The sequence below is a fragment of the Poeciliopsis prolifica genome, unplaced genomic scaffold (assembly GCF_027474105.1).
Source record: "Poeciliopsis prolifica strain line A6 unplaced genomic scaffold, Auburn_PproV2 SCAFFOLD010, whole genome shotgun sequence".
Taxonomy (NCBI): Eukaryota; Metazoa; Chordata; class Actinopteri; order Cyprinodontiformes; family Poeciliidae; genus Poeciliopsis; species Poeciliopsis prolifica.
The window spans coordinates 13,879,294-13,893,570 of record NW_026562385.1 but is presented as its reverse complement, the minus strand read 5'-3'; the positions used below and the strand labels follow the sequence as shown (position 1 = coordinate 13,893,570).

The 14,277-nt window shown below is 38.7% G+C and overlaps 1 protein-coding gene across 1 annotated transcript; it reads right to left on the bottom strand.

Annotated features, from left to right (window-relative positions):
• Window positions 1-118: 118 nt before the first annotated feature.
• rab11fip4a (RAB11 family interacting protein 4 (class II) a) lies at window positions 119-13,242 on the bottom strand. The gene is made up of 15 exons (XM_055036191.1): window positions 12,954-13,242; window positions 10,640-10,727; window positions 9,853-9,941; window positions 7,827-7,987; window positions 7,588-7,755; window positions 6,919-7,053; window positions 6,444-6,479; window positions 6,229-6,337; window positions 5,604-5,707; window positions 5,355-5,495; window positions 4,601-4,682; window positions 4,076-4,213; window positions 3,285-3,431; window positions 2,147-2,290; window positions 119-2,062 (listed from the first exon to the last, which is right to left on the bottom strand). Exons 1-15 carry the CDS (start codon window positions 13,104-13,106, stop codon window positions 1,946-1,948), a joined length of 1,812 nt encoding a protein of 603 aa, XP_054892166.1. The 5' UTR covers window positions 13,107-13,242; the 3' UTR covers window positions 119-1,945.
• Window positions 13,243-14,277: the final 1,035 nt, after the last annotated feature.

Here is a 14,277-nt window from a genome sequence, read left to right as displayed (position 1 = left end):
AAAGAATTGTGTAGTGTTTACTGGATATGGCTAAGGTCTAACTCTTCTGTTGGTCAGGAAATGTACACTGGAGTTTTGAACCTTTATAAGGACAAATCACAAGAGCTGACTTGCCAAACCAAAGCAAGTTGATTTTATTTACACAATTAAGCAAAAACAAAATGAACACATGTGCATTGTGACAGGCGATATCCAACAGGTTTAATATACTTATTAAATGGATAAGTATGCTGTACATCAATCTACATATTTTGTGTCACAAAACAAAAACAGTTTGAGCAAATGAAGCGACTCACAGAAACAGTGGAACTGGTTCTGTACGACATTTATAATAAATAAATGAAAAGCATAATGGCAAGGTACAGCAATATTAAATAAAGATCATAACCAAAACTATTCAATCTAAGGTCAAACAACTTATGACATAACTGCCTTTTTCTGTTTTACAACTGAATACAAGAAGTGAAAAAGAAGAAATCACAAAATTAGTGCAACACAAAAATACTTGTATTTGTTAAAGGATGTAGAGCTTTTTTCTGCAGGTCAGTAACTGCATTCCTCACTCACAACTGTGGACTGCTGTAACATGATTACATAGCTGTTCAAAGTGACAAAGTGAGCATAAGTTTGAAAGTGATCTGAGTACAATATCTTATTAACATTGGTTAAAGAGAGAATATTTACAACATAAATCTAAGAAGTGGTTCACTGTGTGTTGGACCGGTTCAGGATGCTTAGGCTGGACAAAATGAGTGAATGGTGTCAAATGTTGCTGTTCCTTTGTTTCATTTATTGTTTCCTACAGGAACTACAGAGCTTTTCTGAGAATTAACAACTGGAATTGGTGAAAAACCTGGGTGTCTAAAATGTGCTTGATTTCCATTAAAACATTTATTTTCATTTCATCATTTAAGTGGATCCAGATTTATTTGCTAGCAGGTTTTTTTAACTCCTTGCCAGGCAGGTGAGAACCGACAAAGTGACGTTGTGACAGTAAGGGGAGCAGAATGGGACAAACTCTTCTTTAGTCTTAGAAACACAAACAACTAAAAACGCAAGGTAAAGCTTTTGGATGACATTTCCCTCACTGTCAGATAAAACCTAGATTATAGTACAAACATGTGACATATGTGTCACAATCTAAGTCCAGACATTCAGGCTTTAAGAGATGAGCAAGCTGTTCAGCTTATATAAGGTACTTCAGATATTTGTTGTTTTCTCTCTCAATCAGTGAAACAATTTGGCACACCATTTTTGGCACTTTGAAGACCTGGAACTACCGTTAGGCTCATATGCCATGAGCATAAGAAATGAATGTTATATAGAGCATATATCATACAGCTTGTAAACCTTCAGTTGTGTTCGATCAGACACGCTAAAATATTAGAAGGTGAGAAAGGGAACCTCAGATGGAGGCAGTGCCTGAGGAAACCCTGAAATGCTCCTTACTCTAAAAATGAATTAATCCCAGTCGAACCGTCTACATGATGGAGTCAGGAATATTTCTCTCTGAATATAAAACAAATACACCACAGTCAGTGTTGTAAAGACATTACTGATGTGGCACAGCGCACAGCTGGGGTTTTACTCTATTTTACTTTCTTTTTTTTTATTGTATTTATTCATATTTTACTGTATTTTTGTGTTACTTGGACAAAATAATTTCCTTGTGGATCAATAAAATTATGTTGAAAGAATATGTCAAACAGTCCTGACTCAGCATATTTGTTTTTGTCAAAATTTGGTGAAGCGTATGAGCTAAAAAAAGTTCAAATACATTTTTTGGGTCAAAATAAATAAATAAATAAAAAGATAAAGACTGGAAAGGTTAAAAAAAACATGGACAAGTCCATTCAGTGTTTGAAGCCTTTCATTCTAACATTCATACATATAGAAACTGGTGCCATGGCTAATTACCACTACTACACGACAACATATGTAAAGTTTACTGCTTAATCTCTAGGATGGAAGGATTGTGATCAAGAATGGCCAGAATGATTTTGTCCATATATTGTCTCAGACGCAGGTTGATCTCTTCCTGTTCTTTCAGAGCGTCGACAAGCTGGAAGAGGAAGAAGAGGAAGAAAGTTCAAATGGTTCAATTCTAACAAACAACAAAAAGAAGCGCTCTTCCCATCCGCCTGACCTCGTCTCTCGAAGCGTTGTCGATCTCAGCGGCGAGGCACTGCGCCTTCGTGTGGCAGGAAAACAGGTTCTTTGCTTCATACAAACTCAGACTCAGAATCTGAGCGTTGAGATCGTCGTTCTGGTCTCTGAGCTTAAAGTTCTCCTGAAAGAGTTCAGAGACAATAACAATAGTTTTTCAGCAACAGCGGGTGAAGGTTAGAATCAAAACTCACTGCAAGGAAATATGTGAGAGCAAAGATTCAAACATCTGAGGAGTAAATTGTTTTTCACTAAAGACTTTATGCTTTTAATCAAAGTCGTCTTCACTGATTCTGATGTAAATGGAATCAGCGACTCTTTAAAATTTCACCTAACAATGAAACAGTAGCACAGTAGGCCGTAGCAGCATCATTCTGAAAAATATTTACAGATCATTAACGTTTTAGTGGAGTCATTTCTGAGCTGAAACAGCTCAACACTGGACTGTCTTTATGTTGTCATGAATCCTGAAGCAAAGAGCAACAAAAACATTCCTATTCAAATGTACCTTTCATTGTACAAATGTACAAAACCTTTTAATTATGAATACTGGTTTTAATAATGAATGCAATTTTAGAAATGTTTTGTCTTTTCATTCTGGTTTGCTTTTAATCCCATTTTAAATTGTAATTTGTATGTTTAAATGAAATGTACTCACTATGAAACCACTGATTAACTTAACAGACACAATTAAGCCTGTCACAATAAGCAGTTAGTTACATAATAAAACAAATAAGCTTGGTAACTTCCATTGTGATGTGATATTTTTTGTGTGCAACTCTATTATCCATTTTATTTATGGATTCAGTTGTGTTTGGTTTCTATGTCTTTTATATTTATTGATTTTGGTTGTGATGTTTTATTTTGGATGAAAGTTTATTTGTGTCTGAGATTGTCGACTTGCATTATAATTATATTAATGCTATTATCAACATATTATTGGTCTCAAAGCAACATTATCGTTTATCGAGATCATTTTGTGAGACATTTTATCATCCCGTAAAATTTGATATCATGACAGGCCTGGACGTAATACGAAATCAGTGAGAGAGAATAAAAATGGAACTTAACAGCACAGGATTTTTCTCAACAAGCCGGAGTGTTTTCTGTTCATTGACCTGTTTCAGTCTCCTGACTTCATGTTCCATTTCAGTCTCTCTGGTCTTGGCGTTAAACTCAGACAACCCTTTGCCTTTCCCAGGATGTTCCATTTCCAACTTGAATAGCTGCAGATGCTCCAGCTCCCGGCGCAGATCATCAATCAACTGCAAACAGAAGACACAAAATATTTGAGAATTTATTTTTTTTGTAGATTAATTTTAGTTAGTTTAGTTTAAAATACATTACTTAAACCAAAGAGAATTAATAACCCTAAACATCCATGTTTTTTGAAATAGTCATTAGAGGGTGATGGTGTGGCTGAGAGGAGGTCCTGATATGTGCAGGTGAGTCACAAGAGGGTGAAGTTCTGTTTTAAAGATCTGCTGTTGTTGTATCAACCTTCCAGACCTCTCTGGTCTTCTAGTTCTAGTTTTGCTCTGCATCACCAGAACCACAACTAGAGCCAAACATGGAGAAGCAAACATCTAAAAACTGCAGAACAGCTGAAACACTGAGTTCCTTTAAATCTAGACTAAAAACCTTGGATTTGTTCCTGGGTTCTGAAGCATCTCACTGCACTGGTTTGTAAAAAAAAAAAGTTACATTATGAGAGCTATGCATTATGACAAAAGTAAAAATATAGCAGCAAAAATTTCTCCAACTGCATAATATCCAAAATCAGAACAAAAAATCTTTATAAAAAGCAATGTTTCAACCAGACAAATTAAACAGGAAAAGCTTCATGGGGCACAAGTCACAAGAACCGAGACGGATCTACATCAACAATAAGAGAGAAAGACGGCCTCACCTCCTGCATGGCCTCTTTTTCTTTCTGAAACTCATGGCGGTTGTGCCAGAGCTTATCCATGATCTTTCTGTACAGGTCCACCTCATCCTTCAGCCTCAGACTGGTGTCCTCCAGTTTGTCAGTCATCCTTTGCTTTTCCTGCAGAGTGAACAGGAAGCTAGACTAGATCAGGATGACCGAATGTGACAGAGAAATCACTACTGTTGTGTCAGAGTGATGGCGGTGAACGAGAGGAGAGAAGAAAATGGACATAGACGGTAACTGATGTCGCCAATGCAAGACCTTCTAATATCATGCATCCTTAATAAGAGCATGAACTCTCAGAGACAGAAACAAACATGCTTGTGACATTCACTAGAAGAGGTGAGATTAAGGAGTGCAGGAGTGTCAGGAGTGCAGCATAACTCAAGGTGCTATTCAAGCTATCTGCTGAAAATTCTTTTTTGTTTTTTCATTTTGCAATACTGTGTACATCACAGTAGTAGAAAAATGGCAACATCCGGGCCGGTCATCAGTTTGACTCACCTGGTCCAGTTTCTCAGACTGAGACTTGAGTCTGCTCACATTTACGCTCATGTCTCCATTCTCCTCTTCTAACTGCTGGACCCTGTGCACAAGTTTGCATAGAAATTAAAATCACTCATTTTAGTTTGGGCTTACTGACCCTTTCACACTAACCCCACTCAATAGATTGGTTATTAATATGGTCAAATAAATATAATTATTTTCCATATGTTTGCAATTCAAAATGTGAAGCAAAAGCATAAATTTGAAACATAATTTTTTTTAACACTGTAGGTGATAAAAACTAATACTGTCAGTGAAACAGTAGAGACAGGATGTCCCTGTCCCTGAAGGATTCTGCCTTCAGGGACAGGGAAGCTGCTCAGAGTTACACACAAAACAATCCTGGAAAAACATCTGTGAGAGGCTGCAAACCGTTTCAGATAGGAGCTGAGCTTCAGTTCACAGCAGATAGTGGCTTCTGTTTCACCTACCGATTGTTGATTGATTTTGGTACATACAGAGTCTTCATAATAAACACAAACACCCAGTAAAGTAAGTGTTTACTTGTTGTGCAGAATGTTATACGTCTCTCAAGCAGCACTGACATTAGCATCAGTCACACTGCTTATGGCCTCCCAGCCATATTCAGTTAGCTAAGATTGTGTTTTTGATGATGTTGATGACTCAAAATGAATGTTTGAGTCAGTATGACAATAGTTAATGCTTTATTAGGCAGTGCTGCAGTCTCCTCTGCAGCGTGCTTGTCAGTTACCTGCAACAGAGCAGATCTATTTCTGTGTTTCTGTCTCTCTCCATCTTGCTGTAAGCCTCACGGTGGCGCTTCATCTCCTCCCCCAGCGTCTCTGCTGCCTTTGTCTCAGCATCCTTCACCTGCTCTTCCAGCTCATGCACCCTGACAGGCAAACCGTTACATACCCATCAAACATGTAGAACATAAAACTAGATCTGCGTGAGTTAAGATGAGTCACAGCAGCTAAAAACTCCAGCATGTTTCTCCCACCTGTGGACCAGGTGGGTGTTCTCCTGTTTGAGTTTAGACTTCAGGTCACTGTTGGCCAAACTGTCACTCTCCAACTCAGTCACTTTCTTCTCCAGATAACTGACCTGAGTGACAACGCAGAGGAATCACAATCCATGTTACTTATTCAGTCAAATATCAAGAATCTTCTGCATACCGTTAGTGTTTTTGCCATGTGACATAGATGGAAATATCAATAATAAACTAAACAGCAAATATTTGACATTCTGAAATTATATATATATATATATATATATATATATATATATATATATATATATATATATATATATATATATATATATATATATATATATATATATATATATATATATATATATATATATATATATATAATTTTTTTTTTTTTTACCCCATACATTTAAAGCATTATCTTTATCAAATAACTTGTGGTACATTTTCCAATAATGAAGATATGGAATATTATAAGTATTCAAAAAATAGAATGAAGTAGAATTAGCCAGAATTGGTCAAATAACTTCCTCAGGACACAATGTCTTATAATTGCATATGAGGAAATCTAAATCAAACTTCTTTTTTGTGTGTGTGCATGCCTGTGTGTGTGTGTGCATGCGTGTGTGTGTACTTTGTCTGTGATGTCAAGGTCACAGGAGTCAATGCTGTCTGTGAACAGGTCCTCTGTGCTGCTGCCCTGACTAGAGCCAAAAACACCAAGGTTGGCCTGGAACAGCTGACTGAAGACACCAAGACAAAAATACCTGATCACTCATTACACAGAGAACACTGCTGCATCTCACATCTGCAACAAAAAGGTAAGGTTATCTCCTCAGGGTCACTCACCGTCCAAACGCTGTGCTGGAGATCTTCCTGTTAGGGCTGGAACACAAAGCAGAATGTGAGTCAAGCTAAAACCTGACAGGTTTTAAATGGCCTGCTTTAAAAAAGAGAACAATGCTGCTCTGACAACTACAACCACTCTAGTCTTTATGTTAGTCTTAAAATGACTATTCTGCAGTCAACAATTTATGTTTCAATTCCCTTCCGATATGAGTTTAGCAAGTACTGCAATGACTCACACATCTTGCAACCACTCATCGTACCTGGTCTGAAATTAGTTACCTTAGACACAAGTGTGGCTTAATTTGGAGTGATAAATGCATAACATGGGTTTAGTGTTGATGGCTTCACATCTCCTACAGTAAATCTGTGAAGATAATGCTGAGTCAGCAGTCATGGTGTTATGGTAGTGATTCTGGTTAAAAATAAATCTACAATCAAAAATGTGAACGCAATGCAATTTTCTGTTTTTGTCTACCTGTTTGCCTTGAGGTTTCGAAGACGAGCCTCCAGGTCATTGAGAAGATTCACTTTCTTGCAGCACTGAGAACAGTAGATGTCGAGCAGATCGCTGTGGTACAGCTGCTGCATCTTCTGAGGAGTATGACCAGCACTGTGTTTGGAAAAACAAGATCAATGCATAACACAGGACCAATAAACCAGGCAAAACCTTCCACACGTCCCAACAAAACAAATCAAACAGTAATTTTTACTCAAAAAAGAGAGAAACAGGTGAAGAAAGTCATGGTAAACAGTAAAAGTAACAGAAGAAAGGCTCTAAGATTTTTTTTATCATTGACAGCAGCGTCTCCATTACAAATGTGCACAAAACTTTGTTTACATTATGCTGTTATGTAGGTAGACATTTAGAGGAAAATTGAATTGACTTATTACAACATCTGAGGAGCTGCTTGGTGCTTATTCAGGCTGCAGTGTGTTAAAAGTGACCAACACCTTCCTCCCTTAAAGCTGCCCTATGCTTCAGCATCACAGCGTCTGCTACGCAACTTTTCAACAGTTCCAGATGGAATGGAGTCACAGTTGCTCGCAGTCCTTTTTTAGCTTTCATTCTAACAAATTTGTTCAGAATTATTTTTGACCAAATTATAGATTGTGACTTGTTTGTATTTCCAGACAAAATCCAAACCTGGAAGGGAGTGAGGAACCCAGGTCTGAGAAGCCATTGGTCCTGCTGTCGTCTTCAGGGCAAGGACTGCTGGGGCTGAAGTCTACATCCACCCCCTCACCATAGTCCTCAAACTGCTCTTCTCTGGGGACAGCAGGGGCCGACACCGATCCAGTCACGTGTCTGTGGCTGCACAGCAACAGCTTCAGTCAGGACACGCTTTGCAAAGTTCCAAACGGTCACGTGTTTTTGGAACTGACCCGTCCTGTGATGTCTCTTGGGAGTCAGAGCTGTGGGTGTTTTCAGCAACGCCGTCCATGTCACACTCTGCCTCAGCTCCACGCCTCACGTTGTACACGCTGCATTCTGGGTAAGATCGCGTACATGTGATGATAGGAGGGCCGAGCTGCACCTCACCATTCTGCAAACATACAAAATTAAATATATTGCTACATCAATACTTTTCCTGTGGTCTGAGTCTGTTTAATGCCAGAGTTTTTTGTGGTGGTTCATGGATCCATAAACCATCAAAGCTGGAAGCTATTGATGGTTTATGGATTTTAGACTCATCTGCAATGACCTGCCGCAGTTTGGCATAATTGACGACCCAAATTTATTTCAGAAAAAACTGGCTTAAAGCTGACTTCACTTCAAATTGGATCAAAGTTGATGATGATGCTGTAGTTCCAGTTATTGTTTGGTTATGGCAACATCACTATATTCATTTGATGAGTTATTAATCTGTTCGTTTATCAGATAGGGTAGCACTGAGTACACCCCAGATACAAACATTAATAATTCATGTATCTGTCTGGGCTCACTCTGCTGAAGGCCACGCCCAATCTAATGCAACAAAGGACTTTCATATTTATAACTGCTTCCTTTGGGTTTTATTTGACTATTATAAGGCTATGTTTGCTTTGTTAAGAAAATGCTGGACAGTTTTCACTACTGGACTGCTTTCTAGACATTAATGCATATTTTGTTTGTGATGAATAGGTGTGTGGCACATAACAAACTACAAAATGCTGTAAATGCTCTATTTTTATATTTACAAAATGCATGAAAAATTTATCAGATATTAGAATAGACATAGTAAATTAGCCAGGAAGGTCTGTTCTGTATCATATTTAGAGATTAATAGAGAAACTGGAGCGACATAACTGAAGGGTAACTTCCATAAAGTCAATGCTTTTTAGGTTATTGGCTACACTTTAGCTTTCCATTTCTCATTAGCCAATATGAGCATTATATACGTGTCCCAGAACAGAGACTGATACTGTCTTAACAACAAAGCTGCAGGTCAGAGTTAGGCTCAGATATCATCAATAATTATATTTGTAGTGGTTGTTCAACACCAGTTCATCTAGACAGAGCATCCAAAAAGCTTTCAGTGGTTACATCATAATGGGATCATTTTTAAGGTCTATGTTCAGCCATATTTGTTTAAAATATGGAAGCTAAGTGAAAGATTCAGAGATCACATTTCTGAATATTTCTGAGAAAAAAACTCTTAGAAAACATTTTTGTGAGCCTGATAGTAATTTACTTGGCGACTCTCATCAAAACAAATGAAATCATCCGAGCGCTGTGAAACACCTTTGGTTAAAATGTGTGGCTTTTGCATGTGGTCCTGCATAATGTTAGAGAGACAAGGAATTTCCAACAATCTGACAGAAAATGAGATTTCTTCATTAAAATGTTTGCATCTCAGCAGCACACTCATGCACGATTTGACAACTTCGTGCATGATCTTTAGTTTCACACCCAATTTAATCGCTGGAAGTGATTATACTTTTTATTTCTAATTTTTACTCACTATTACCAATAACAATTTCCAGATGTATAACCAATACACTCATTTATTCATTCATGCCAACATTTACAACACTTGAACAATTGTTGCATCACTTTGTTAGAGGATCTTTGTCAGAACACCTCCGTCTGTCTCACTTGTCCTCCTGTTGCTAAGCAACTGTGTAGCTGAGTTGAACTCTTGCAGGGCTGAGCAACCATCACACCACAGCGAAAACATCATGTTTTACAGTCACTTCACATTAACTTTATCCTTTAAGAGTCAGATAGATGTTGGTGTTCAAACATACTCCTAACCTAGCAGCAGTCTGATACGGGCCATCATTGTACTGAACCGTCATGATGCAGATCCAGCGGATGCTCCAGTTGACGTGTTTGAAAGAAGACAAGCACTCTGAGGATAAAGTGTTTCATTTCTGTGTCCCATAGCTGTGTTTTCTTAAATTTGGATCATTAGCACAAAGGTTTTACCTGATAAACGTAGCCGTTGTCTGTGACTGACTGGTGCTGGGATGTCTGACTCCGAGGGATAACCGCCATCTTTAATATTTCCTCAAAACCTGCAGCAGCAACGGAAGAATAGAAGAGGAACAAGGTGGAGTTAAAGGAATTACTTTTCAGAAATGTAAGAAGAGGTAATAGTGTAAGTACAATAGGCTGCACAGCTTAATGTACACACGCTTAATGTACACACACATACTAAAGGAAAGCAAGACTGCTTTCCTTTAGTATAGTTATTTCAAATTAAGGTGACGATCTGAAGTCCAAAATCCCATTTCTGTGCACCCTGTGCAACATTTAGGATTCCACACACACTAAACTCCAGCACCAAAATGCTCCAGAGCTCACACAGGTTTTTATTTTCTGAACAAAAAATAAAAAAAAAGACCTTTACATCCTTTACATTTCTTAACATTGATCATTTATCGTAGTTACAGCATGCTTGTGAGATTTTTGCGGCTATCCTGATGCTACCCAAAAGCCATTTATTACCCAACATCATTCACATGTTCCCTGCTTTGCTCCCAGGACAACAAGGATGCATGTCAAACTGGTCAAACCAGGGCTGTGCTGTGCTGTTGTTTTCAGCCTCTGACTGTCTTCCTCATCCAAAAGGAGGGTGGACTTTTTCATTTTTATTTTTTATTTTTATGGTGATTGTAAACTAAAGCTACAACTTGGTGCTTATTATTTAATAATATATAATAAATACAGATGGAAGTCATCAGAGAATCATTAGCGACAGAAGTGGTCTTACCTTTGATAGCGAACACTGCATGGCAGAACTCTTTAAAGTTGATTTTGCCGTGAGCATTGGGGCACAGATGCTTAGTCAGCTTTTTGACCTGCAACAACAGACAGGTTCACTTTTCTGTAAACGGAATAGCGGTTCGCATTTCCTTTGAACGCACCGTGATCAAAATTTATCACCAAAACCTGACAATTGTAAAGCTTTCATGAATTGATATAGACATGCTGCTGAGCAATGTGTCTCTGTCACTCAGCTAATTTAAAGGTTGCTCGATAAAAACTGAATCCTAAATGTAAATGTATTACAGCAATAATACATTCCTTTTTGTATACAAAGTAAAACAACATCCATTATGAGGTTTCTCATAAAATTTGCTTAACTCAAGCAGTAGTCTCAGAACGCTTACACAACATGGATGTAGATCCAAAAGCTTTCATACACGACTCTCTCACCTGACATACATTTGATCTCTGAATACGTTTCTCTGTTATGTGACTTTTTATTTTTATATGTTTTACTTACAAAAAGCAAATTAAAGGAAACAGAAGAAGCTAATGTTCTCCTAAAGATTAACAGGTAACATACATGTGATGTATGACCTTGAAATATTGAAATGCAATTCAACAAAATACAATAAAACAAACACCCTGGATCTGATCTTTCATAAACATTTCATCATGTCCATCAAGGATCCTTTTTTTAAATGCTGTCCCCAAGACCATCACTGATAAGATTACCTGCAGATGACGTCTTAAAGCCTGGAAAAACACCTGACACCTTGAAACTGGGTCTCTGTCTCTTTAAGAAGCTATTGGCTGAAGGCTGACTTAAGTCCAATGTTCTTAAGGGCATTGGACTGAGAAGTCAAATGTATAATGAGCTCAGCAGGCTAACAGTTCCACCAGGTATTTGCTAATTGTTGCTGCCGCTAGTCTGGAGGAGTTGCATGTGGTCGTGGTGATATGTGAGGTGGAAGTTCGGCTGAGGACTGAAACTCCAATGAGGAGCTTTGTGGAAACAGTCAGTGCTTTGTGAGAGCAAGCATTGGATTGGCATTCAATGATTCCTCAAACATGCATGAATGAATCAAAGCAACTCTCCTGGCATGTTTTTGATGAGGGAATAACATTACATCCCCGGTTCCAGACGAGTTTAACATCAACTTATTTTGGGGTGGGGAAAATGAAACTATATTGCTGAACGAAGACAATGATATCAGTAGCCTACAGGCTACTTGTTAACAAGCTTAAGGTGCTGTATTGTTATTAGCTAGTCATCTTTTAGCTAACATTACTTGCATCCAACAACATTCCTCAACTCAGTCGGTTAGTTTGGGGGGAAACTGTGCCAAGTTCTTTGCGTTTTGCTGGTTTGCTGCCATAATTCTAGCAGCTCCTGTGTAGATCTGCACGGCAACAGCAGGTCTCTGTCGCCGTACAGGTACAGTATAAACCCAGCACAAGCATCTTAGTGCTCATGTTGCGTTTAAACGCAGCACGGACAACAGGTTACAACGTGTTAACAACGGATTACACAGTATTAACTGCTCAAACCAGTGACAGAGGGCACAGATATGGGAAGTGCAGAAGCCCCTAATGTATCAAATTGATATAGGAATAACAGAAAGTTGGCAATTCTAAGGTGAAAAACAACAAACAGCTTCCAGTCTGGGGGTGGGGACGGCTGACTCTGTAGGCGGGCAATGCCCCCCAATGCCCACCCATGCCACCGGGCCTGTAACATTATACCATGACATAATATATAAACTTTCTATGACTTTGAAATGTGTAAAACATGGAAGAAGTCGGTTGGTTGTAGTAAGAAAAAGAGCAAAGTAATCAAATATAAATTGAGAGGGCTGGTCACATATAATTCATTCATAACACTGTCATTGTTTGCTATAGTAATAAGATGACACATGATGAAAAATAGGACAGAATACTGGGGACCCTAAGTGTGATTAATTAGACCAAACCCTGATTAATACAGTCCAGGGTCCTCAGACTCCTCCATATCTGTGCTCAACAAAACATCATTTTATTCCATTTTTTATGGACAGAGTACAAATGACCAAGTATTGAGATCTTGGTGGAGCTAGTCAGTAGTCTGGGGCCCTGCGCAACCTTCCTGATGCTAGAAGCTCTCCAGCAGCACCTGTCAAGGTTTATGACAGGCTGTCTGGACTCCAAGCTCTGGACTCCATTATTCTCCGACTGGCCACAGAGAAAATGTTGGAATGCTTTCTAAAGTAATAATATTCGTTAGCGAGTCCTTTCTCCTCAACTAGCCCACCTCGTCTCTTCCATTCTCCTCAGCTCACCTCGTCTCCTTGACCGAACTGAAGCCCAAGGTCCATCAAGTGCTCCACCCGGATGAAGCCGTCAGCATCCTCGTCACAGACATCAAAAACCTCCTTCAGCCGCTTCAGAAACTGCAGCAGCTGGTCCTGGTCGGGGAGGCCCGGCCGCTCCATGGTTGGCGGCTCTCTAATGACGGCTTCAGTTGTCAGGTTTCACTGAAGAGAGTCGCTTTGTCGGTCGCCATCATTCCAGTCCTCTGCTCCGCCGGACTGACTGGCGCTGCCGCTGCTGCCTGTGACATCAGCCGCATCGAACGCTCGGAGGACGCGAGAAGATCCGGAAAAGCACGAGGACTCACGATCTGAACAGAAGGCGATTGTGTCACCCAGGAGCTGCCTAGCAACAACCCAGATGTGTTTGTATCAGCATCCGCCGTCTTCTGCCGTGGGAAACAGAAAGGCTGGCTATTTTTAGAAGTATGAGTTCTGAATATTATCGGACAAAACAAAACAAAAAAAAGTGTTATTTTATACATAAACACATTAGCTCTACATGTGTCACTTAGAATAAAAATAACACCCTACCACTCGATAGTATAAAACAGAAAAACGTTTAAACATATTGGTTCTCACATGATGAAATTAATTTGCGAGCTAAAACTGTTAAGATTTTGAAAATGTTGTCCTCCATAATGTTTTGATAGACTACACAGAATTAAAAATGGCAAAATCAACTACTTAAAATAAGCTTTTATATATAAAATCGTACAACTATAGCAGTATTATAATTACTATATTATAAGTGAGTCTTTTTTGAGTTTCATTAAAAAAATATTTATTAATCCCAGAGGGAAATTAAATGTAACACAGATTTCCTCCGCTGTTGTAGATGATTTGAGAATGAGGTTCCACTTTACCAGTGGGTTAAATGGCAAATATGTCAAATTGTTTTTAACACTAAAAATAGAAAAAGCATTAGGTAATTTGCTATAGTAATAAGATGACACATGATGAAAAATAGGACAGAATACTGGGAACCCTAAGTGTGATTAATTAGACCAAACTCTAAGTCCAGGGTCCTCAGACTCCTCCATATCTTAGAATAAAACAATACAGATTCAGTGCAAAGAACATTGGTGACAAATTTGATTCTGTTCTGTTCACTAGAAGAGCATCAGGGCTGATCTTCCTGGTCTTGTACAGGTTTAGGTCCAGAAAAGGGCCATCAGTTGTCCTGCAGACCACCCACATCCTGGACACAAACTGTTCAAATCTTTACCTTCAGGTGGTGCTAGAGTATTTGCAAAAACAAGCTGCTGCAGAGGCAGTTTCTCTCTGCCTCTGA

Bases quoted from the DNA above. Each gene is read 5' to 3' on its own strand.
- rab11fip4a (XM_055036191.1), bottom strand. From the start codon at position 13,106: ATGGAGCGGCCGGGCCTCCCCGACCAGGACCAGCTGCTGCAGTTTCTG. The intron at 7,054-7,587 runs GTTTGGATTTTG...TTCCAAACACAG, and splicing joins GGTTCCTCACTCCCTTCCAG to TGCTGGTCATACTCCTCAGA. The intron at 5,708-6,228 runs GTACACACACAC...GTTGTCACTCAG, and splicing joins ACCTTGACATCACAGACAAA to GTCAGTTATCTGGAGAAGAA.